We start from the raw sequence: 26,389 nt of genomic DNA on the forward strand, positions 1-26,389 counted from the left end.
TAGTTGGCGTACAAGCGATGGGACACAGTATCTCTGAGATAATGATGAAGTGGGGATTTTCGTACATGACCATTTCACGAATGTTCCATGAATATCAGGAATGCAGTAAAACATCAGATCTCCGACATGGGACCAATGACGAATCATTGAATCATTGAACCTGACAAAAGTCCAACCCTTCCGCAAATTGCTGCAAATTTCAATTCTGGGCCATCAACAAGTGTCGCTGTGTGTGCCATTCAACGAAACATCATTGATATGGGCTTTTGGAGCCGAAGGCCCACTCGTGTACCCTTGGTGACTGCATGAAAGAAAGCTTTATGCGTCACCTGGTCCCATCAACACAGACATTGGACTGTTGATGTCTGGAAACATGTTGCCTGGTTGAACGAGTTTCATTTCAAATTGTTTCCAGCGGATGGACATATATGGGTTCGGAGACAACCTCATGAATCCATGGACCCAGCATGTCAGCAGGGGTCTGTTGAAGCTGATGGAAGCATGTTCAGTTGGAGTGATATGGGCTCTGACAGGTGACACGTACATAAACATCCTGTCTGATCACCTGCATCAGTTCATGTCCATTGAGCATTCCGATGGATTTGGACAATTCCAGCAGGACGCTGGGACATCCAACACGTTCAGAATTGCTACAGAGTGCCTCCAGGAACGCTCTTCTGAGTTTAAACACATCCACTGATCTCCAAACTCCCCAGACATGAACATTATTGAGCATATCTGGGATCGTTGCAATATGCTGTTCAGAAGAGATCTCCAACCACTCATACTCTCATGGTTTTATGGACAGCTCTGCAGGATTCATGTTGTCAATTCCCTCCAGCACTGCTTCAGACATTAGTCGAGTCCATGTCACGTCGTGTTGCAGCACTTCCGCGACCTCACAGGGGCCATACACAATGTTAGACAGGCGTATCAGTTTCTTCAGTGTATTATGATATTTCACTGCATTGCCTATGCCTGTAAATGGTGCTTACGGAATAAAAGCTGGAGTGGTGCATTTGTATATTCACTAATGTCCAGCCAGAGCATGACACAACTTACATCAGTCACCCACTTTTCAACAATACATAGGCTGCTCACTCTGCAACAGAATGTACCTGAAAGTATTAACTATGTAGTTAGCAAAGTGAGTCTGGAGTAGCATCCCACAAACTCGAAAATACACCCACATATATTCTGAAAATTCTTCAGTGACAATAACTGTTAATCATACATCTATGGCCAGAACTAATTCTTGGTGATTCAGTATTGTATGATTAAGTTAGAAATATTTTTTGTGACTTAATATTGTAATAAGGTTTGTAAGTATTAGTGTTGTATTGCCTCTAAACATTTGTATACACAAGAAGTGAACTTAAGTTTTCAAGTGTTACTGAAGTTTCTCAGTGGTATAGTCACAGATACATTACTAATAATTATGAAATGCTTCCAACTTGTTAAGGTGCCCTCACATTCTCAGTATGTATTTTGCATTAATATTGTGTCAATCTGTTGCGCAAAAGTGTAAGGCCAAGAACAACACCAATATTTATGCCTGGGATGTGTCAGTTATAAATCGGCCTTCATACTGAACATGTTTGTGCTCGATGACGTAGAAGTTGCGTGTATTAAGACTGCAATTTCTATGTGCTGCAAATTGATAAGCAAGAGGAAATGGCAATGGGCAAAACAATGGTTTGGAAGGTGTTCTACACATAGTTGTACTAGCATGTTAAAAGAGATTGCAGCAGAGCCAGATGACTATTGGAATTTTTTAAAGCTGCATGAGGAATCATTAAATGAATTGGTTAAGGTTGATACACCTTACATTCACAGAGAAGGTACTGTTCATACACTCATCAAATTTCACTTTCCCCAGTGCTTGAAATGGTCTATAAACCTGTTGTTATGGAGGAGGCAATGCTGTTATATATTAAAATAAACAATTAGAGCTTCTGAAACAAACAACTTAGCAGTTGCAGCATTATTTCCCTGCATTAAACACTTCTATCAAATGTGTCTGTAATTAATTACTGAATAAGTATTAAATGTGTAATCAAACTACTCTTACGAGTGCATTTCCACAGATTTTTCCTTTCATCTGTCTTTCCTAATGTATTCATACAACATTGCTGTATCTGCTGTTTGCTTGTCTGCAAATCACTCAGTCTTGGCAGGAACTGCTGTATATTGCACAATACTCAGTATTTCACAATAAAAATTGAGCATATGAGGGCCCGTTAGCAAATACAGTGGACTTCTATAAGAATACTTTCACCCAATTCTTTACAATATCCAAACCACATTGCAGTAAGGCATTAGTAGAACCATTATCGCATTTTGCATAACATGATTTACATTACGATACGGCGCTGTCTAGCTGCTTACCCGGTTCTCAGTACATGTCGACTACCTCATGCCTCTGCTGGTAACAATACCTCAATTCAAATTACAAGTCTGGTATGCTAATTAAATGTTCAGACATTGCGTAATATGGGATACCAGCACACTCACATTCTGGTGTAAAGAATTTTCTCACAATTTCTATGAAATTTTTTGAAAGTAAAATAAAACACCCAGGTCATGGTTGTCACTTAGGGCTTCCACAACCTATAAAAATTAAAATACCATGTAATAAATCAAAGTACTAAACATTATCACTAAAGATTTTGAAAAGTGAATAAAATAGATAAAAGTGAGAAATTATAACAGTAAAAGTGAGAACATATGGTTATAAAAGTGAGACACAGTAGCCCAGAACAATTACTTAAGCTAAGTGCAGTTGGTGTTGTATGTAGATATGAGTTGGTATATACATAGAAGTTTCAATAAAACTGTAAAACATCCAGATAAATAACAGTGCATAGAAAAATTACTGTGAACTGACATGTTTTCTCATGTTGTACCAGACATCATCTGTTTTATGTCTTTGAATTCTGTGAATGAACATGTCTGGATAAAAGAACCATTGAAATAGAAAAATACACATGAATATGTTCCATTACCATTTATTTCTTGTGGCATGTGTGACACATTGGACACTGTACACTTACACCTAAGGCATATACATGCACTCTTCTGCAGATGGAGCATGGTCACTGTACCAATAGATCATTTGTGCGGCCTTGTACCTCTATGGATTGTATTCGCTTATCATGTACATGGAAAGAAACAGAAAATGTGAACGTTTACACCTGTGTTCCCTCAGTAGTATTATTCTATACTAAACGTGATAAGCCTGTGGCAGTAGCCTTACAGTATGCTTAAATACTTAAAATAGAATCTAGTTATGAATTAATAGAAAAAAGGCAGGCAAAAACATTGTAAACATGGAAACTATAGCTGTGAGATTCTCCTCTGCAGTTGGGATCCATCCTGCTAGGGAAACATGAGGGGAAGAGAGAAAATTCTTAAACGAGAACAGTATTATCACATAGTAATAAAATGTTATTATATAACTATGGGTCAGATGGTAAGAAAGTTGACATCTAGATCATTGCATTCCTACATGTTGCTGTTTGAAGTCGGTGCTAACATAACACAACTGCTTCTTCCTTCTATCTTCATTTATGATAATTCTTTTGTTGGTGAAGAATCATTGTTTCCTGTTCACTAACTGATTTGGCATTACTTTATGGAGAAAAAGAGTTCTTGTGGTTTTCCCAATTGTTCCAAACATGGTACATAATGTTGATAATTCCCCAAAAAAGTTTGTACTTATTTTCTGCACTGGAACTATGGAAACTGTAATACCTTTAAACTTGTCTTTATCTGGAAAAATACCTTTGTTTGGGCTATTCTTCATCTCAGATAATCGGTCTTCTGTTTCAACGTTGCATCATCTTGTTGAGTTTCCCACCTCCATTGCCTTTTATTGAGGTGGCTATTGATTGTTGTTTGCCAGCTCGTTAAAGCTGCTTCTGATCCTTCTGTAAAGTAAAGTGATGGTTCCTCATCTTCCATCCTTGTGGCTACAGTGCCCTGGAATGGTACACTAAGAATATTAACTTTTGTTTTTTATTGTTACGCTATTTGTTGTGTAATCGATGTGGACTGCATGCTTCTTCAATTATTGCCCCTCAGGATTAACATACACTCAGGCAAGGCACCACTTAGGCAGAGATTTCAAATTTTTTCCCATCTATTACTGTATCTATAAGGATCTGCTCATTCATTGTTCATTTGGGAATTTGAACAACAGGTATTTATATGCCTGTTACTGGAAGGCGTTGCATATTCTCTCCCTTTTTTACCCATTTATGGCAGGTGCCTCATGTCCATGCTAGCAATAATGAGTAACTCAGGTGCCAATGCTTCAGATCAAATTACGAGTGTCAACACACTACTTAAATGTTCAAAGATTGTGTGAAGTGGGATGACTGTATGCTCACACCACTTGAATCTCAATGTGAGTGAGTAAACATTGAAGTGGAACTGTGTCTTGTTGATTAATATTATAGCTTGAGAATTCTAGTCTGCTCTTTCTAATCTTTTCTGTGATTGTCTCCGTATGTTTGTATAGTTCTTCTGTAGGTTTCTTGATCCATACTCCCTTGCTGTTAGTTGTGCCAAATATTTTCCTAAGTTTTTTCCATTCTACTTTTTCTAGCTGTCTGATACGTGTATGCCCTAGGATGAGTGTGGTCTCTGCAGCATACAGTGCTTTGGAGAGCACCACCATGTTGTAGTGGTGTAATTTGGCTTTTTGTAAGATGTACTTCTTGTTGTAATGATTCCACACAACTTTGTATGCCATGTCCAGTTTAGTTTTTCTTTCTTCATTTGAGTCTCTGTTATGTCCGTTCATTTGTGGTGTTTCACCGAGGTATTTGAAGTTTGCTATTTTGTAAATCGTGGCGCACTTTGTGTTAAGGGATGAGAGTTTATTTGTGCTCATAAACTGTGTCTTTTCGTAAGTTTTGGAAGCGATTTCGTGTAGTTTTTCAATAGCTTCTTTTGTTTCGTTTTTATCTTTTGTGATAATCGCCAAATTGTCTGCAAAAGCCAGGCATTTAATATGTAGGTTTCCTAAGATTATCCCATGTTGTGATATTTCCCATTCTTTTATTTCCTTAGATTGAAAATGAGAGGTGAGAGGCCATCGCCTTGTTGGACACCTGTGCGAATTTCAGAGGGCTCTGATAGTTTCCCACGTAACTTTACTTTGGAGGTCGTGTTGGTCAAGGTTTGCTCTATGACAGTCCGTGTTTTGTTGTGTACTTTGTATTCAGATAGAATTTTGAAGAGAGTTTTATGGTCAATAGAGTCATACGCATTTTTGAAGGCAACAAAGGTAATGATCAGGTTCTGTTTGTGTTGTAAAATCATTTTCAGGTTCCAAATTTGTTCCACACAAGACAGCCATTTATGGAAGCCTGCTTGGTATTCCCCAATCAAGTGGTAGGTTGGGCATTCTAGTCTGTTTAGTGAAGCTTTAGAGAGGATCTTGTATGTGACCGGTAGTAGGGAAATTTCTCTGTAGTTGTCACCTTTTTTGTGTAGTGGGTGTATCAGGGCAGTTTCCCAGTCATCAGGAATTTTCATGGTCTCCCAGATATCTTCCAAGATCCTGTGGATGTCTTTGGTGAGTTCTTGGTCTTGTAACTTCCAGATTTCTGCGAAGATGCCGTTTTCTCCTGGTGCTCTACTATTCTTGAGTGACTTGATTATTTCGTTAACTTCTTCTAGAGATGGAGGTTCACTCTCTGTATTGTACGTACTCATTTCTGTCATCAGTTCTTCCATAGGAGGGTCTGTGTTGAGGAGTTTTTCAAAGTACTTTGCCAGAATGTCACAGTTGTTTTTGGTATTGGTTTCTTGGGTTCCATCTGGTCTTCTGAAGCACAAGTTGGGTGGTTGATATCCAGTCATATTTTCTCTGAACATTCTGTAGAAGTTTCTTGTATTGTTTTTCATGAAGTCCGATTCAGTCTCCATAAGTCGCCATTTATCATACTGTTATTTTTCGCTATGAATGATTTTGCTTGATTGTTTCTGTGTTTTCAGGCAGTTCATCCAGTTTATGGCTACTAAATTTTTTCCATGTGCTGATTCGTTGGTCACTAGCTTGGTCATATGTGTGGTTCCACCAACGGTGTTTCCTTGTTCATGGTGCTTGTGCTAGTTTTATGGCATCTCTGATTGTTCCTGAAAGTTGTGTCCAGTCTGTCATTTTCTCCATTTTAATTTTGTCTCATATTTGTGTCTGGTTTAAAGTAAGGTATTCTGGATCTAGTCTAACAATTTTGTTCTTCTGGAGCTTTTTCTTGGGCAAAAGGCAAATCCTGATCTGCAGTAGGTTGGTGTTCGGAGGTGAAGTAGCCTTTACATGTGTCTATGTTCAAAATTTCTTTTTGTGAATCTTTCTGGACTATTACGTGGTTGATGTGTAGTTCTTGAATTTTGTTGACATAATGGCAAGGTCGTGGCTTTTGCAAAAGTCTGTCAGGTGTTTTCCATTTTTGTTTGTGTCATTGTGTGGAGTAAGATTTCATGTGGTATGTGTGTATTCATTTTCTTTTCCGAGTTTAGTGTTGAAGTCTCCCAGTATTATTTTGACTCTATGTGCAGGAATTTTTGATAGTTTCTTCCATTGTTGTCCAGAAGTCATCAGTTTCGTCTGGGTTTTTCCTGTTGTAGTCATTAGTCGGTGCGTTTGCATTGATTGTTGTGTAAGATTTGTTGGCTGTTTTCACTGTGATGGTGCTGATTCTTTCGTTTGGTGATGAAAAGTCGATTATGCTGTCCTTGATGGACCTGTGTACTGCAAATCCTGTGCCAAAAAGCTGTAGGTTTTTCAGTTGTCTCGATGGTTTTCCTTTGTATATTCTAAAGTTCTCCGTGTTGAAATGGTCTTTGTCTGTGAATCGTGTTTCTTGCAGTGCACATATTTTTATTTGAAATTTTTTGAGAGTGTCTGTGAATTGTTTCATCTTTCCTGTCTTCAACAGTGTTTTTGCATTGAGTGTGCCGATGTAGTGTTTGCGTTTGGTCTTGAGGGAGTCTGAGAAGCTCCAATTCTTCTCATGATGTCAGTGAGCCCCATGTGTGTGTGTGTGTGTGTGTGTGTGTGTGTGCGCGTGCGCGTGCGCGTGCGCGTGCGCGTGTGCGTGGGCGTGTGCGTGTGCGTGTGCGTGTGCGTGGGCGTGGGCGTGGGCGTGGGCGTGGGCGTGCGCGCGCGTGAGTGTGTATACCTGTCCTTTTTTGCCCCTAAGGTAAGTCTTTCCGCTCCCGGGATTGGAATGACTCCTTACCCTCTCCCTTAAAACCCACATCCTTTTGTCTTTCCCTCTCCTTCCCCCTTTCCTGATGGGTTGCGAAAGCTTGAAATTTGTTTGTGTTTTTTATTGTCTCTATCAACATACGAACGCTTTCGTTTTGTAAGTTACAGCATATATTTTTCCCACGTGGAATGTTTCCCTCTATTATATTCATATTATTTATTTATTTATTGCACTAGCCACTATGCTAGAAGCCCATGTTAACATTAAAAATAATTTTTAAGTGAGACAGTATTACACCCCCCCCTCCATGCCTTTTCATCCCCCCCCCCCCCCCCCCCCCCCCCCCGGCCAGTCTTATGCTTAATAAATCGTTGTGAACTTTTACTACAAAGTTGGCATTTTTTTAAATGTTGTTCTTGGCAAATTTTGATATCTTTAATAAAATTACATATTCTCAATTCTACAAATTAAGTGCAGTTTATTCTGATTTTCAGATTCCGCTGTATTGTGCCTTATCCTCCGAACAGTGAATTTGAACTGGAGTTACAAGTGGGTGACATAATTTATGTCCACAAGAAGAGAGATGATGGATGGTACAAAGGCACCCAGCAACGTACAGGGCGAACTGGCCTCTTTCCTGCAAGCTTTGTCGAGAGCTTCTGAGAACCCCCTTCGTGCGTGCTAGAGACGTGTGTGTAAAGCATATAAGGAAGTGTGTGTATTCAGACAGTGAAAGATCTGCTGAATTTTATCAGGGCAGTACGACAATTTGCTTTGCCTTTGATTGATTTTACTTACATGTGCCCATTCTTCCATAAGTGTTATGTTTTTTCTAATTTTTTTCTTTGTACTTTTTTATTTATTCGTCGAAAGCACGCACAGGGGATGTTACGGTGTGTCATATTGTGAGATTTTCACAGACTCTTAGTTAAATAGAAGTAATGACGCACAATGTTATTTTTATAGATGTGTTCACATTTGTGTGGTGCGGAAAGTGACTACCTCTGAATAAGAGACTTGCCTTTTATGTTTGAATGTACTCATTCTAAGGAGACGGAATGGGTGGCCAGTACTTACCATCAGGAAGTGAGATTCCAAGTACTGCTGATAGAAACACTTAAAAGCAGAAGAAAACTATTCCTAGCTTTTGGAACTTGTATGTTTCTTCCTCAGGGAGGAGAGGATTGGGGGAGGTTGGAAAAAGGAAGAATTCACTCTAACCCCAAATTTAGAGGGACCCATCAGGCTACTTTTGTGCTAAATGTTATTCAAACATTGCTCTAGCAATGAACATTTGATTTCTAGAGGCATAGTGAAAGATTAAACTACACAGACCTCTCAAGAGACAGTAAAAGTTGTTCCACAACTTCAATATTATATAATATAGTTACTCAATCTTTCATGTTTGGTAACATGTGTTATCAATCATTTGTACCTTCTGTGATAAATTAGTTACGGATATCCATTTCTGCTAGTACTGTACAGATAACTGGGCATTATTTTCACATTTATTTTGGCATATTTTTCAGACGCCCTTATAATTATAAGAATGAAAGGAAAGAACTAATTTTCCCTTGGACTGAACACATAATATAAACCATTCACTAATTACAGTCAGTTTATTTTATACTTATATCTCATAATCTGAACTCTCACATGGCAGGTGACTGACATGAAACCCATTTTGGCTATTTAAAAAATGAACTGAGTTTCTCATTGACTCGTCTAATTAAGTACATATTTGAACAGCTGTTAAGCTATTCTGGAATAAAGACTTTTACTCTGAGATTCCAGTATTATCTGCCAAAAGAATTAGTATGAAGTAATGTGTTTTGGAAAAATTCATCACAACTACAACTTTTTCCAGTGTATGCTAATTATTAACTACTTACCATAAAAATCTCATTCTCTGTAAACAAAGTAATGTAACATGGTTTTCACATATGATGATCTTCTGTAAATATTTATTTCCAATAATTAACTCTAAAATTATAAACAGTATTATTTAAATGATCATGAAGACCTAATTGTTATAAGCTTTGCCAAAATATTACGATTGAAAAAATGTGTGTCCTCCTTTTATGGCTCCGCAGTCTGTTGTGGACCTTTGTCTCTTCCACAATTTTCTGTTAGATGTCCCATTTTTGCACTAGTGCTACTCAATTCCTGTGTACTATTCTCTGAATGTCCACTTCAACAATATCCACATGTTATTGGGTTGGCCATGCCATTGTCATCCTCCAAGATTTCCAGTTTGTGCCACATGCCCGGCCCATCTCAGTCTTGCTGATATTCTTGTTTGTATCCAAAGAACAATTCACATGACAGAACAGTAAAATTACAAGAAGACCTTTGCTTACCTTCAGAGGGAAAAATTCTGAGTGCTGCTGATAGACATGCATAAAAGTAGAAGAGTGTCTCCTGGTCTTCAGAATTGTTAGCTCCTTCCTCATGGAAGTATAGGTATGATATACTGAAGTCTGGAAAGGAGGGGCAGGTAAAAGTTGCAAGGTTGTGTGGGATACGCCTCTGTGAGGACACACACTTTTGTGTCTCATCATCCTTTTAACCTGGGGTTTGAGTGACTTGCTCCTCCTTTATAACCTTCCCTTACCTCTCTCTCATTCCCATCTGAGGAAGGAAATTAGAGTTCTAGAAGCTAGGACAGGTTTTTACTTTTATTTATGTTTATAGGCAATACTTGGAACAATGGTGCAGCCATTGTGACTTTTGTGATGGGTGGTTCATCATATATGGCAGAAAGTTCATTGTTGTATGGTCTTCTCCACCTTCTTACCTCACACCAAGGATGTTTTGTTCTGTGAAGTATCTTCCTCTCAGAGGTATGAAACATGCTAGTATCAGTTACTGTTAATGGCAGTTTCTGAAGTGTTTTATGTATGATTAACTTTGTGGTGTGAGACAGGAGCTTTGAAACAAGGAATTTTGTTACAGCAAAATAAGCTCTGTTAGCTGCTGCCAGACAATTAATTTCCTATGAAAGTATCACTGTAGTGTGTTGTGGTCAATTGCTGTTATTCAAACTGCTCAGCCTTCTCAAATTTACAGTTAAATCTGGCCACTAATTTCTGCATCTTTCCAGTGTGTGCCCTTCTACAAGCAACGCATTCAATCTTAGACTCATTGATAGGCAAACCATAAGAACTAATTTTAATACAGTAAATGACTCCTTCCTTGCCCTCTGTTGAGGTCCTGTGGGTGTGTATATCACTGATGCCGGCCAATGTTTACATTATTTTGTCTTAGATGATTACACCGCACAGCAGGTTAGCCTCTTCTATCACGTTTTCCAGCAGTACATTAAAAAGAAGAAACATAAGTGCCATCACCCAGGTGTATGCTGCTGTGGATATCCACTGGCTGTAATGGTATTCTTTGTAGCCATACTCTGCTTCTTAAAATGCTCGGTGTAGTCCACATCAATCTCAGAAGCTTCAGAGTTCCCATTTCCCGCAATGTGGACCTTCTTTATATAGATCTCTCTCTCTCTCTCTCTCTCTCTCTCTCTCTCTCTCTCTCTCTCTCTTGACAGTTGAGAGAGAGGAGATGGTCAAACAGATCAGAAAGAACATTTTGTATTTCAATTTCGGAAGCATTATTCATAAGTAATTTTCACACTCTATTTGGTCTACTCCTTTGTTGTGTGCATATGACTCCTTTGTTGCACTGTTATGGCTTTTAGGCTTCTTATATCAACAAACTCATTTTTTGCAAGTGACTGCATGTCAATCTTGAGACGAGTAGATTTTCTAAGTGACCATTTCTTTTCAGCCACTCTCGTTTCTTTCATTGATAAATTCTTCATCAGTTCTTCTTTTCTTTTTGTAATACTGCTTTAATTTTCTGGTACAGTTCCTTTGTACCATCCTCTTGTATGGCTTGTTCTTTACTTTGGTTGCTCTCACACACTGCGTCAAATGGCCAGTTTTTCTGTGTTTGTTTTCCATTACTACCACTTAATTTACTGCCATTTTTGTTAACAACTCGATGATTTCTGGTGCTTCTTCAATGCCATTGTGTTTGCCGCTTCCCTGTAGAGTTTCTTGATTTTTATTTTTTTATTTCAGTTATGTTCTGAGCAGTTGCATTGTATTTTGAGGATTTGTTCTAGTTCCTTTTTATAGTGATATGTAATTGCTGTGACTCTGATCAATACCAAATAGTGATCAGGGCTATTTTGGGGTTCCCTAAGGCTTGTCATGTAAAGGTTGTGTGATTTTGTCCCTTGCTTTTTGTCAATACATGACCTGTGTTCATTATGTTGCCATCAGGGAGTTCCATGTTCCCTTGTGTTTTTGTATGAGAGGGCAGATCCAGCAGTCATGTTTCAGGGCACCATAAATATAAAACTTTTTTTAAACTATGTACTAGTTTTTTTCCTAGTCAATTGACATGAAAACATGCCTTCCACTATGCAGCACAGTAACTACTTTGATGATTAGTTTTCTCATTTGATAAGAGTATGTCAGAAGAATGAATACATGTAAAGCACAGCTTTCATTACAACAAGCTTAATATTTAATCTGATCTGGGAAATATTTATATTAATTGAAGCTTTTTTTCCCTGGAGAGGAAGATATTGCCCAGTAATGTACCATTTAAGTAAGAGGAAAAATATTGAGTGTAAAATTAAAACAGTGCTTCAAAAGGGAAAATGCAGTCAAGGAAACTGTTAACTGACAAGGAGAGACTGTCTGGCCAGTACTTACTTTCAAAAAATGAAATTCCAAGTACCACTGAAAGAAACAGATAAAATTTGTAGCTTTCAGAATTTGTATGTTCCTTTCTCAGAGAGAAAAGAGGGAGAGGTTGAGGAAGGTTAGAAAGGTTAGAAAGGTAGGTCAGGCCACTCAGACTCCAGGTTGAATGGAACCCACCTTGTGGGGTATGGTTGTTTCAGATTATTTTCAGAAGTTACTTTTCTGGTGATGTTGTAGCTGGAATAGTCGCTCAAAGATATCCAAATTTCCTGTCAATTGTTAAATTCTAATGCAACAATAACTATTTAGTTTTGTGGTTGCAAGGGATGAAGATTTGCTTTTGGTGGAGTATTGGTGAGCAGCAGTTGAGATGTTAAAGCAAAAGGTTATATGCATCATGAAGAGGTGCATGTTATGAGAAAGATCTGAAAAGTGACATAGAAGACATACAGTATTCATATATCATGATTACTGTACTATTAAGAGAGAAATGAAAGCACTCCTTACATAGCTACTTGCTAGCGATTAAAAAATGTGTGACAAAATTAACTCTACAAGAGGATGATTATTTTGCTTTCTGCTCCCTTTGGAGCTATTATACAAGTGATTCTAATTTCTCATATTGTTATAGTATGGGGGTTGAAAAATTTTTAAAAGCTGTAAGCTAGGTTTAGGTTTCCGTGTTTTGTCAGCTGTTCCAACACAAGAAGTTGTGAATCTTCTGAGTGTCTGCTGTTAATTGAAAAGTTGCTAGAACTTGTTTTTCAAAAATTTATTTATTTGAATTTGAGTTGTGTTCATAAATAACTCGATGATTAGAACTTTAAATGTTAAAACAGTGCCCGAGGACAGAGCATGTGAAATTTTGCAAGATGTCTCTTCTAGAAAATATTAATGTAGCCTATGTTTTCATTGGGTTTATGTAAATCATTTAAACTCTGTGTGCTTTGTGTGCTTATTGTTTGTCACCAGCTACTATAGCATGAATTTTTTAAATCCCATTATGAAAAATCTTCATACCTTTCAAAATGCCAGTCATGTGTGATAACTTGAAGACATCTATCACCATTAAATGGGCTTATGTCAGAAGTGAGTCAGCTTTGTGGGAGGGAGTATTTCTAAAAAAAAAGAAAAAAAAGAAAAAGATTTAGTTTCAAATAATGAAGTTTTTGAATATTGGCACCCTATTCTCCATTTATAAGTAATGAGGTGATAAAGGAGAACACGTTGTATGAATGACGCTGATACATTTTCACTTATATGTGTTCATAAACAAAATTTATTCATATTGAATATGTCCTGTGAATGGTCCCTATCTGAAAAAAATGTGCAATGTAATATCTCTTTGTGTGTTATGAATGAGTGTTAGTACGTATAAATTATGCTGTAGGTTGTAGAAAAATCAGAACAAGCTTGTGTGACTGACTAAGTTATTTGTCACTTACCAAACAGCTTGTTGTGACCTGTGTAATAGATTGTTGCCAGAGATTAATTTATTGTTTTCTTTAGCCATGTTATACATGACTACTTGTACTTGAATATTTCACTTTTCTGCTGAGTACATTGTTGAGGAGTGTTACCGTTGTATGTTTTTGCATGCAGATATTATATCATTTATGAAACCAATTTCATTGTTCTATATGTTGAAAACCTTTCATTAAAATATTGTATAATCAGAATGTGCCATATTACAGATCTGCTGTTACTGATTTCCATCATAGATGTATGTTGCTATGTTAAATGGTGTAGCTCTGGTAATTTGCATTCTGTGTGAAGTGTGCTAGTAATTGTATCATGAGTAACAGTGTAATTTCAGAAGTTAAGGACATTCACTATATATGTTCAGTGTCTCTTGTCTGTACAAAATGTTATATAAAGTTTCTTACTATGTGGATGCTATATCCAGCACAAATTTCAATTTAGCAAGGGTCTTGCCCAGTACTTCATCATTTGAATGTCTCATAAATGCCACAAGAAGTCATTAGATTATTCATGGAAATGTTAGAAATAAATAAAGAGATAATTATGACTCCTACCAAACATAAGAGTGTGTGTGTGTGTGTGTGTGTGTGTGTGTGTGTGGTGTGTGTGTGTGTGTGTGTGGCAGATGAATGAGCACATGTCTGCATGCACGAGTTGAAAATTATTTAAATATTTGTTTACATATCACAACTCATACTGACGTTTTTTAGAATTGTTACTAAAAGCTCTCTGTGAATATCTTGTCACACATTTCAGTTGTATTTATTTCTGTTATTAAAGGATTTAGATTATGTGAAGTATTGACCAGCTGTTAAAAATTACATTTTTCTGTACATGTCTTGTTGTATCGATGTTATATTCATCAAATAACAAGATCTGTCAAATAGATTTTGTCGTTATTCTTTCTGTTATTTGATACATCAGAGTATTGTATGAGTCATCTCACCCTATTTGTCCATTTTGTTCTGCTACAATTATGTCCATTGTCCTCCTCCTCTTCCTCCTCCTCCTCCTCCTCCTCCATCATCTCTTGCTCTTCCTTTTCCTCCTTACGAACAGTACCTTCTCCACTGTGAGCTATTTTATGTGTCAGATAGCTTTTTATAATTTCATCAGCCTTCTTAAAAACTTGATTTTTCTGGTAACCCCCCAAAGCTTAAGTCAATGTATATCATACTTCAGTTAGTAATAATAGCCAGTAATTGGCAATTTTAAAGTAGTGTGGAAAAAGATAACAATATTTTCTTTAAATAAAACACACACTGATGTTGCTTGGCTTCCTGAAATGTTTGACACCCGTCGTAAGAGTGAGATGAAAGATCCTAACTTCGAACACAGATGGGTTTGATATAAATAATATTTTGTTATGTTAGCATATGTTACAAACTGATCTGAGGTATAGTTTTCTGTATACAGTTTATGATATATTGATTCCAGCTTCTAGTCAATAACTATACAAATGCTAAACTGCCAGAGATTGAGATGAGGGATTGTATATTTCCTATTGCATGACCATTTAACAGTGGAAGTGCATGTGTACTGGATGAGATATCTTTGGTACTTTCCAGAGATTATTCAAACAAACTTGCTCCCTTTCTAGTAGTAGCTTTTTGCCTGTTATTGGAGCCATGAAGGTTACTAAGGGACTGGAAAAGAAACATAGGTCAAGGATCGATGGACAGATGTAGGTGGTTATAAACCTATATTTTTGATGTTGATGTGTAGCAGAATTTTGGAACATCTTTTACTTTTGGGGCATTATGACAGTTTTGGAGAAGGAAACTCTATAAAGTACATAGATTCTGGAAAAAGAGATTTTTCAAAATACAGCTCTCTGTTCGTTCGTGAAATCCAGACTGTCATAGACTAGGGCGTCCAGGTTGGCCCCGTGTTCTTGTCTTCTGGAAGGCATTCATTGTAGCTCTACACTGTTGTTTGGAAGCAAATTATGAGCTTATTGAGTGTCAGACCAAATGTATGGCTGGATTCAGAACTTCGTAGCAGACAGAGCTCAACGTATTGTTCTTAACGAGGCGAAACTGGCCATTGTAAGGTAACTTTTGCAGAACCATGAGGGAGTATTATAGTGTTGTTAATGTTTGCAGTATATGATAATGGCCTAGTGCAGGTTGTTCCAGTTCGACTGTGCACCTACAGACAACCATGCGCCTGTGGGCAAAGATGTGCAAACAGCTGACATCCAGGCTGTAGGTCGCATTACTAAAATGCCTTGACTCGTTACATCTGCAGGGAAGGGTAGCCTAATGGTTCACCATGTGCAGAACACGTGCAGTAGGGCTATGTGATGGATAGCCTATAGTAGCTGCATGGGACAGCGTTAGAAAAGTCTAGTCTTCAGGATAATGTTGGAAGCTCTATGAGGATGTTTGTAGCAATGATATTGTCTACATGGCAATGCCAGAAGACTTGAGAGAGAAAAAAAAAAAAGGTAGAAATACCCGTGGAAGGTCAGTGATTGGTGCAGGGACAGGCAGTTGACTTTGTACACAAATTATTGTAACATATTGCACATAAAAATGTGAAGAGATTCATCATAGTTTGACCGCATTAATGGCAATAAATCACTGGAAACAGTAAGAACTTAAATATACCTAGCAGTAAACATCTGGAGCAACCTACGGTTGAGTGACCACTCGTAACTAATTGTAAGGAAAGCAGATGCCATCTGATATTCATTGGGAGAATATGGGGGAAATGTATAAGCCACTTCTTTTGTGGATGACTTACAAAACATTGTAAGATGAGATTCTACAATCTGGGATCTGTACCAAGTTATATTAAAAGAAGAAGTAACATTCCCTGTCATGTTTGTCTTGCAAAGTGACCACAACAAGAAAATCGGTGAAATTACAGCTTATGCGGAATTTTGCCAGAAATCATTTTTGCTACACATCATCTGCAAATAGAACATTTTGTCAGTGGTTGAATTATGAATGATTGGAACACCTATCCTGTTCTACAGATTCCGCCCTCTGACTCCCACCTATTTTCACATCTAATGAAATTTGGGGTTCTAGCAGCAGTAGATGGATATTTTTAGTCTTCCAAAATAACACCTCAGGTATTGAATTAAAAAGCAGGCCTTATACTACAAATTTTGGCACTATTCACTGTTTAACCAATAAATTTCATATTTTTAATAACCATATAATATATTTAGTTTCAGTCTGGTCAATATCTACATATTTAAAGGGCATCCACAAACCCAAAGAATTAAAAAATATTCATAAGTATTGTGTTAAAAATAACACAAATTAGCCTAAATATAAAACTGACTGAAAAACCAGATCCAAATAAGGAATGTGTGTTAAACTTTCAACTTGTTTGAAATGTACAAAGTGATTGCGCTACTATGTGACAGAATAAGTAGTGTTATTACAGAATGTAATTACTCTGCACAACAATATAGCTATGAGCAATGGTGCCAGGGAGACTGTAGGGAGTCAAAAAGCCATTATCACAAGGATGTTACCAACGTAGCATGGATCTGATAAAAAGGACTGCAAGCAGCATCATAAGGAACAAGAAGTGAAATAGTCAGAAAAATTACTTGTTTGTTCTCGGTAAATGGTGTCGTGTGAACAAAGATGGTTGATTTACTAGATAGAGGATGGGGGAGGGGGTGTGGCAATGATGGTCACTTTACATGGTGACCAACACTACTTGGGGAAAGGGGTGGCAATAACAGTCAATTTACCAGGTGACCATGATTGCCCCTGGCGGACAATGATGGTCAATTTACATGGTGGTCTCCATTATCCATAATGGGCAGCAATGATGAATTCAGCAACTTGATCTTAATTAGTATTCTAACACTAGTAACTGGCATTGTATATGTAATGGGGCCGTGTAGCTATTGGGGGTGTCAGCTACTGGGGGTATTAGTTGCTGGGAGTGTTTGCGGCTGGAGGTGTTAGCTTCAGGGAGGGGGGGGGGGGGGGGGGAGGTGTCCGCCAGTGGTAATGGTCATCACCTTGTAAATTGATTTTGCCACCCTCCCCCTCCTCCCCCCTAGGGGTAATGGTGATCACCTGGAAAATTGAACTTCATTGGTGGTCACCCTATAAGTTGATCATTTCCCCTGGGGGTAATGGTGCTCACTTTGTAAATTGACAATCTCTGCCCCACTGGCCAATTTGTAACATTTTTGTTGTTACATTGGGATATGTGGTGCAGTCTGTTACAATTTTACTGACTGACAATGATGTATGTGGCAGTTTTAGGACAATTTGCTGTATAATGCCTATGTATGAGGGAAGTGTCATGTTGTCTGCACTGTGTGATAGCAGAAGATGGCATACATTTTGTACTATGACATAAAGTTAATACCATAGCATGGGGTCATTATAATGTTTGGTTGACTTAGTTAAAGAAATGAAGTGCTTTGGTAAATGATGATGAACTTACTCCTTTAAGCTGGATCTTTTACTAGCAAGTTGCTGATTGAACAAGGCCGTGTGTGATGATGCTGGGAAACATCACTTCTGTTACTGGTATGAATAATTGCCATTTGTTGTATCAGCAAAAAGTATTTTCTGGTGGTAGGCATTTTGATCATATTTGTGATGCTAAGCGTATTCCAGGTGTGGGAAGATGTATGGATGAATGTGTAGCTAGCTGAGATTGCTTTCTGTGAACATTAGATGTTATCAGTGCCAAAGTCATGGGAATAACATTTTTTACTTTGGTGGTTCTTATTGACAAGTGCACTTTCACTGAAAACTCCTTCAGCAGTAGTGCCCATGTGTGTTTTGTAACATTATAGAGCAAATATTCATATATTTCGACTTCTTCAGTGCTAAGTACAAAGATAATTATGCTCATTGTCTAATGTATAATTTATTTCTAACAAAGACATAGAGGGGCTGGCCAGTACTTACCTAAGCTCAGTACAGTCGATAGATACACAAAACAGAACAGAAAATTTACGTTCCTAACTTTCGTAACTTTGTTCCTTCGTCAGGGAGGAGAGAGGGGAAAGAAAGGGAAGAATGGAAAGTGGATTCAGTTACTCACAACCCAGGTTATGAAGTAACAGGGAAAGGTAAACAGGGAGGGTAGCAAGGATGGAGGCATGGTTGTCAGAGGGAAGCCAAAGATATTCTACTGTAAGTACTGTGCCAGCTTCAAACCAAAGAGGATGCATACAGAAGTAAAGAGGTATATAGTACAAAGATAAACACAACTATGTAGGATGAAAAGATGCGTGGATGGCTAAAGAGGAAAGGGAAAGAGGAGAAGACTGAAGAGTAAATGGGAGTGAGGTTGGTTAACGTAGGTTCAGTCCAGGGGGATGGCGGGATGAAAGGATGTGTTGGAGTGCAACTTCCCATCTCTGCAGTTCCGAGGGACTGGTGTTTGTTGGGAGAAGCCAAATGGCACATATGGTGTAGCAGGTTCCTAGGCCCCTAGAATTATGCTGGAGGGCATGCTCTGCTACACCTACCAGTATAATTTATTTCTGCAGTGCCAGTAAGTGAGCTGTCTGTATTTTGATACATAATACAGATGATTCAGATGTGTAAAAATTAAATTTGATCGTCCCTCTTGCCTGAAAAGTGTGCTGCCAATATCAAACTTTGGTCATCAGCAAGTGCTGCTTTTCCTGTAAGCTTTATCAATAGTACCAATATGCAGGTTGCATATTTTTCTAAATCGTATACAACAATTAAGTTATGACAGCAGTGCCAAACGTGTTTTGTACTTGAAGCCTTTAATTATTTTTGGTAATAATTACTAACTGGTTATAGGACTACAATCTTTGAATGTTTTAGGGAGCTTTGGCATCGTAGTTATGATCAGTAGATGTTGTAGCCTTACCTGAAAGATGTGTTTGTGCTAATCTTGAGTAGGGTTAAATCTTTCATAATAATAATCAATAATTGCGAATAAATTATATTTTTCTAATGTGGAAACTAAATTGGTGCTTGGTAGAGTGAAGCATTACTGAAAAACTCATAAAAATATCAGGTGATGTCAGTTCATTCTACAAATCACCAATACCATATCCTCAAATTGAAATGCCAACACCGTTTACATAATGAGATTTTCACTCTGCAGCGGAGTGTGCGCTGATATGAAACTTCCTGGCAGATTAAAACTGTGTGCCCGACCGAGACTCTAACTCGGGACCTTTGCCTTTCGAGGGCAAGTGCTCTACCATCTGAGCTACCGAAGCACGACTCACGCCCGGTCCTCACAGCTTTAATTCTGCCAGTATCTCGTCTCCTACCTTCCAAACTTTACAGAAGCTCTCCTGCGAAGGAGAAACGTTCCATCATGGGGTTGTATCTACAGTATTGTTATCTGTATTTTTGAGGCATGCAAGCCAACACACTATGGCAAGGTCAACGGTACGTGGGATGGGATGGGGGGGGGGGGGGGGGCAGCATACGAACTAACTTAAGTAAACCTTAGTTTCAGAAGGAAAGTAATCATATGTTTAAGCTATTGACACTTGTGCATAACAATTTTCTTTAGTCATCGATAAAAGTGCAGATGAATGCATCTTGCATTTCATTATCCACTTCTTGCATCTCTCAAATTGAGTTTTTTTCTTCTTTTATTCAGATATTAACTACAGAAGGAAATTAAAATTTCTCGGCATTGCATCGTGCTTCAGCTTTCTCCCCACACCAGTTTTAGTAACAAATCTCTCAAAGCCTCAGTGCCAAAACTCTCAGATTAAATATGACTATATGTGTTCATGTGATTGTTTGCTTTAACTGTATTCCCTGTCAAGAAAATAGGTTACTGGTACTTACTTAGTGTGGAAATCCTTCGCAGTATTGCTGTTACGCAGTTTGTATCATTGTCAGAGGGAACAAGGCCAATGTAATTAATGTTTCATAAATTTCTGCATGAACTCTTGTTGAGACAGTTACATGATGACATTCGTAAGTGAATTTATAGTGATATACAGAAACAAAGATTCTAAAATTGAAGACCATTCACATTTGATTGGTAAGGGTATCATTCCCTAGCCTTGGCCTACAACTGAATGATTTGATCTTGAAAAATGTATTAACAAGATTTTGGTAACTTTAAGCAACTTTACCTTGGCATTAGGCCATGCGCCAAGGCATATTTCTCTGCCTAAATCTTAGTCCTCCTATGCTGAAGCCATCATCAAGGGCTGTGAATCAGTAAGCAGTTACAGCATTACTCAAGCTCAGCAAGTCATATGTTCATATATATATGCACGCACGGATCGGTTCATGATGTCATCAGACTGTTGCCTAAGATTGTGATGTTGTGCTGATGTAGTGGGGAAGAGCTGGTTCTGTTTGCTTTATCTAGCACTAAAGTGCACAACTTGTCAAATTTCATTCCTTCTCCTTTTCTGTTGTTTTTATACCTTTGAATTTCTAAGGTCTCTCTGTACATACTAGCATAGTAATGACTGGATCTTGATGAAATTGGAGAAACAAATTTGGTGGTTTACTGGACCCAGTACATGATTTATCTGTGTTGAAGCAAGAAGAACTCTGTGCGAGTATATGAACACTGGAAAGACATACACCCTCTGCTTATTGCAGCAGGAGTGTGTAAAATCCCTGGCACATGTGGTCAGTGTACAAGAAGCTACAAAAAGAAGCATAACCTTGAGATCATGACTACGTAGGCTAGGACGTGCAGAGAGAACATAGAAATTCAAAGGCTCAAAAAAACTTTGACAGAAAAGGAGGAAGACTGGTGGGTCTTAGTGTTAAATAGAGGAAACAGTGCCAACTCTGCTCCACTTCAAGTTCCATAACCACAACTGTGAGTGGTGTCTGTTCTGTTGGACACGTCTTTGAGTAGGGGAATAATGGGCAGGGGTCATTGCAGAGTTGTGAATGGGTAGTTGAGAATTTGGGTCTGACAGATAGAATGTCCAGATGGCCGAGGCTGTTAAGGCAACCATTCTAGAGAAGCGGAGCATCTGTGTTCGAGTCCCAGTCTAGCACAAATTTTCAACTTTCGCTGTTGCATTGCCGCGATGCTCTCTGCGGCTGGAAGACATTACTTTCTTCCTATCTCATTCCCACCCCATTTCCTTTCCGTTCCTTCCACCCCAGTTATTCAAGTTCCATAGCACACATCTGCACAACTCTGTGATTTCAGGCGTGGTCTGATGACTTAGATTGACAGATGCATGAATACGTATAAACAGTTCGCCTGTTTGAAACTGTGACTGCTTTCTGAGTTGTTATAGCCTTTGATTCTGTCTCTAGCATTGACAAATGAAACATTAGGCAGAGAAATATGCCTTGGACCATGACCTAATGCCAATAAAACAAAACTCATCAAGGGCACAAACAGAGGCAGCGAAATCTGCACTGTATGATTATCACTAGGGCTCAGATTTTAATGACAAGTCTTTTTCTTGAACTTTAGGGAAAATTCTACAACAATTTACATACAAATCCGGGTAATGTGGTGTGCATGTAAAGTCATTTTTTCAGCTTTTTCAGTAACAGGTCATATTATAGGTAACTTTTGCCATATTAAGTCATATTTCGGGCAACTTGTGCCAAAAATGCATATATATTTCATAACAATACAAGAGAGATGAGCTTGAAAGCAGTGTTATAGAAAGGGAAGAGTAGATAGATGAAGATGGGGTGGGAGATATGATACTGTGAGAAGATTTCGCAGCACTGAAAGACCCAAGTCAAAACAAGGCTTCTGGAGTAGACAACATTCTGTCGTAACTACTGATAGCAGTGACAAAACTCTTCCATATGGTGTGCAGGATGTATGACAGATGAAATACCCTTGTACATCAAGAAGAATGTAACAATTCCAATTCCAAAGAAAGCTGGTTTTGTCATGGTTGCAAAATACTAACACAACTTCTGTAAAGAAGAATGGAAAGACTGGTAGAAGCCAACCTTGGGGAAGATCAATTTGTATTCTGGAGAAATGTAGGAACATGCGAGGTAATACTGACCCTGTGACTTTTCTTAGGAGGTAGGTTAAGCAGAGGCAACCCTATGTTTATAGCATTTGTGGACTTGGAGAAAGCTTTTAACAATGTAGATTGGAATCCTCTCCTTGAAATTCTGAAGTTCTGAGGGGTAAAATGCAGGGAGTGCAAGGCTATTTACAAGTTGTAGAGAAATGAGATGGCTGTTATAAGAGCCGAGGAGGGTGAAAGGGAAGCAGTGGTTGAGAAGGAAGTGAGACAGGGTTGTAGCTTATCCCTGATGTTACTTAATCGGTACATGGAGCAAACAGTAAAGAAAACCAAAGATAAATTTGGAGTAGGAATTAAAGTCCAGGGGGAATATATAAAAACTTTGAAGTTTGCCAATGACATTTTAATTCTGTCAGAGACAGCAAAGGACTTGGAAGAACAGTTGAACAGACTGGACAGCATCTTGGAAGGAAGATATAAGATGAATGTCAACAAAGGCGAAACGTGGATAACGGAATGCAGTCGATCTAAATAAGGTGCTGCTGAATAAATTAGATTATGAAACAAGACACTAAAAGTAGTAGATGAGTTCAGCTATTTGGGAAGCAAAGTAACTGATGGTGGCCAGAGAAGAGAGGATATGAAATGTAGACTGGCAGTGGCAAGAAATGCGTTTCTGAAAAAGGGAAATTTGTTAACATTAAATATAGACTCAAGTGTTTCCTGAAGGTCTTTGTCTGTCTTCAAAGCTGTCTTCAAACAGCACCAGTATATCCCCACGTGCTTCCATCCTCACCTTCCAGTGAGATATTTGTTTCCATATAATGACCTGTGTGCTGTCTACATCATCAATGGAGTGAGGATAGTACCAGCAACATCGTGCTGCACATAGGCACTTGTCTGCTATGAAACATAAAAACAGTTTATGAACATGTGCGTCATATCCCATGCTGGGTCGAGCTGTATCACCTGAAACTTTCATTCCTGACCATCGAATTATCGTCTCAATTCAAGTCTATAATTAAATTACAAGTATGATAAATTAGAAATATTAAAAAGAACAATTATAAGGAAAATATTAGGTCTTCAGAAAAATACAGCACTTTGGAAATTGATAAAATTTACCAGAACACAGGAAAAATATTACAGACAATAAGGAAACTAAGCTTACTATTTTTTTTAAATATATTTACAGAATGGATGGCAATCAACTCACCAACAAATGCTTCAAATATCTTTGGGAACAGAAATTGACAACCAACTGGATTTGAAAGGAATTTAAGAGAAGTAGTAGTATAGGAAAAAGAGATTTTTATGGAAAAGCTTTAAATCTGGAAAGATTCCAAAGCAGGACGGGAAAGAAAATAGGTAAAAAATGGTCTGAAAACAGGAAAAGAAACACAGTGAAACAATGAAAGAATAGTGGAAGAAAAAGAAACACCCACAAAGTATTAAGAACTGAAATTGGAACATGGTCCCTTGAAGCCCTGAATGCAAGAAGAAGAGGAAGAACAACTACTTTAGAACTGTCTACAATCAGCATAATTTGAACCCTTAAGATCTGGAACTCAGTTTATAATGTATTTTCCATGCATGGTAAGTACTCTGTCTTATCCAGAACTGGTCTGAAATGATAATGGTATAAGATAGGATGATTGTAGCTTTTATGAACCGTAATTGTGAGTAGAATTTGGGCATTAGCATTATTGCCACTTTTTTAATGGCTCTTGCAGTCCTATAATGAGACTAGGTGTTGCAGTCATCTTACCTCCCCCTGCTGAAAGGATACCTCGATTCAAAACTTTGGCTACCTGTCGGTACTTCAGCATCTACATCTACATCAACATCTATGTACTCTGAGGTGAAAAAAAGTCATGGGATAGCCATATGCACATATACAAATGGTAGTAGTATTGCTTACACAAGGTATAAAAATGCAGTGCATTGGGGTAAGCTGTCATTTGTACTCAGGGGATTCATGTGGAAAGATGTAAAAGTGTTATGGCCACCGACACTAATTAACAAACTTTGAACAAAAAAATGTAGTTGGTGTAGATGCATGGGACATTCTATTTCGGAAATCATTGGGGAATTCAATAGTCCGAGATCCAGAGAGTCAACAGTGTGCTGAGAATACCACATTTCAGGCATTATCTCTCACTGTAGACATCTGAGTAGCCAATGGCCTCCAATTAATGATCGAGAGCAGCGGTTTTGTGTAGACTTGTCAGTGCTAACAGACGAGCAACAGAGCATGAAATAACCACAGAAATCAATGTGGGCATACTGCGAACATATCAGTTAGGACACTGCAGAGAAATTTAGTGTGAATGGGCAATGGAATCAGACAACTGACACGAGTACCTTCGTAACGGCACGTCGACACCTGCAGCACTTTTCCTGGGCTGTATTGGTTGCATCCTAAATTACTGGAAAACCATGACTTGGTCAATGAGTTCAGATTTCAGTTGGGAAGAGCTGATGGTAGGATTTGAGTGTGGTGTGACCCTCACACAACCATGGATCCGAGTTGTCTCCAAGACACTGTGCAAGCTGGTGGTGACTTCATAATGATGTGGGCTGTGTTCACATTGAATGGATTGGGTTGTCTGTCCCAACTGAACCAATTGTTGACTGGAAATGGTTATGTCCGGCTACTTGGGGACAATTTGCATTCATTCATTCCCAAACAACGATGGAATTTTTATAGATGACCATGTGCCATGTTACTGGGTCGCAATTGTTCACTTTTGGTTTGACAAACATTCTGGGCAATTCGAGCAAATGATTTGGCCATGTGACACAAATTCCATCAAACAATTATGGGACAAAATCGAGAGGTTAATTTGTGCACAAAATCCTGCACTGGTAATACTTTCACAATTATGACAGGCTATAGAGGCAGCAAGACCCAACATTTCTGCAGGCAACTGCCAGCAACTTGAAGATAGCACAAAAAGTGCTGAAACGTGTGTGGGTAAAACAAAACTGAAAAGGTGACTTGCATAAGGTGGAATTCCTTCCCTATTTTCATAGCAAGCATGGACATAAGAAGAACTCCAACACCACAAGATGAACATTGTCTTGCTGAAAAATAGCACCACGATAGTGTCACATGAACGGCTTCACTTGAGGGCACAGGATATCTGTGATCTGCTGTTGTGCCATCAGAGAAGCCTCAATCACTACGAGCTGTGACCTGAAGATTATTTATTTATTTGCTATTTCCTTTTCATATGTTATCTAGATACAAGAAATACCAAATGTTGCTCATAAATTGGAATGAATATAGCACATATTTTAAAATAATTTCAATTATGTTAGTATAACTCAGGATTATGGTATTTAACTGGGGGGAAATCTACATATGGAAAAAATATCATAATAACTTTTAAAAGTAAGAAAAAAATTCTGCATGCTACCCTTTCACCAACTGGTACACAGATATTTGATCGTGCAGAATCCAGAAGGCACGTGATACTCTTCTAGTGTATTATGCTGCATTGTTGGACCACAAATTTTGTAATGTAGAATTCTGTGTTGCACCATTACACAACACTGCACTGGACTACTACACTTGCTATCAAAACCAAGCTAAATTCCTCAATTGTCTGGATAGTTAGCCCCTGGCATGCTAAGGAATAACTCAGGATTCACAGGGGCTGTGCTGCCCCTCAAGGTGTAGAGATTGAGAAATGATTGTCAGGGTCTCAGGAAATCCTTCCTGGTCCACCCCAGGGCTCATCTTCTCACTGCTTCCAGAAGATTGCTGTAGGTGGACGTCCGGCCATGATGCGTCTTGGGTGATGTGTGGCCTCTTGTTGCTCCTCCCTCAGCCATGTAGGCTTGCAGTTCATAAACTGATAGTTTAGCTACGGGTGAGCTCAGCGTACACCACACTTCCTCATTCCTTATAACATTATATACCATTGTATTACCAAATATGTTACTATCCTGGTTTGTAAAATCTTGTCTAACGGTACATTCCCAGATGATATGGTCTAAGTACTGACTGCTTCACATTACGTCAAAACTAAATT

At 38.4% G+C, this 26,389-nt stretch overlaps 1 protein-coding gene across 1 annotated transcript in view; it reads left to right on the top strand.

Moving 5' to 3' along the window:
- LOC126094538 (E3 ubiquitin-protein ligase SH3RF2) overlaps positions 1-13,090 on the top strand; it is a 204,929-nt gene extending 191,839 nt beyond the window's left edge. Inside the window, exon 15 of the mRNA XM_049908968.1 lies at positions 7,718-13,090. Coding sequence (XP_049764925.1) covers positions 7,718-7,886 — 169 coding nt within the window. The 3' untranslated portion in view covers positions 7,887-13,090. The remainder of the gene's footprint in view (positions 1-7,717) is intronic.
- Positions 13,091-26,389: the final 13,299 nt, after the last annotated feature.

The sequence above is a fragment of the Schistocerca cancellata genome, chromosome 8, assembly GCF_023864275.1.
Source record: "Schistocerca cancellata isolate TAMUIC-IGC-003103 chromosome 8, iqSchCanc2.1, whole genome shotgun sequence".
Taxonomy (NCBI): domain Eukaryota; kingdom Metazoa; phylum Arthropoda; class Insecta; order Orthoptera; family Acrididae; genus Schistocerca; species Schistocerca cancellata.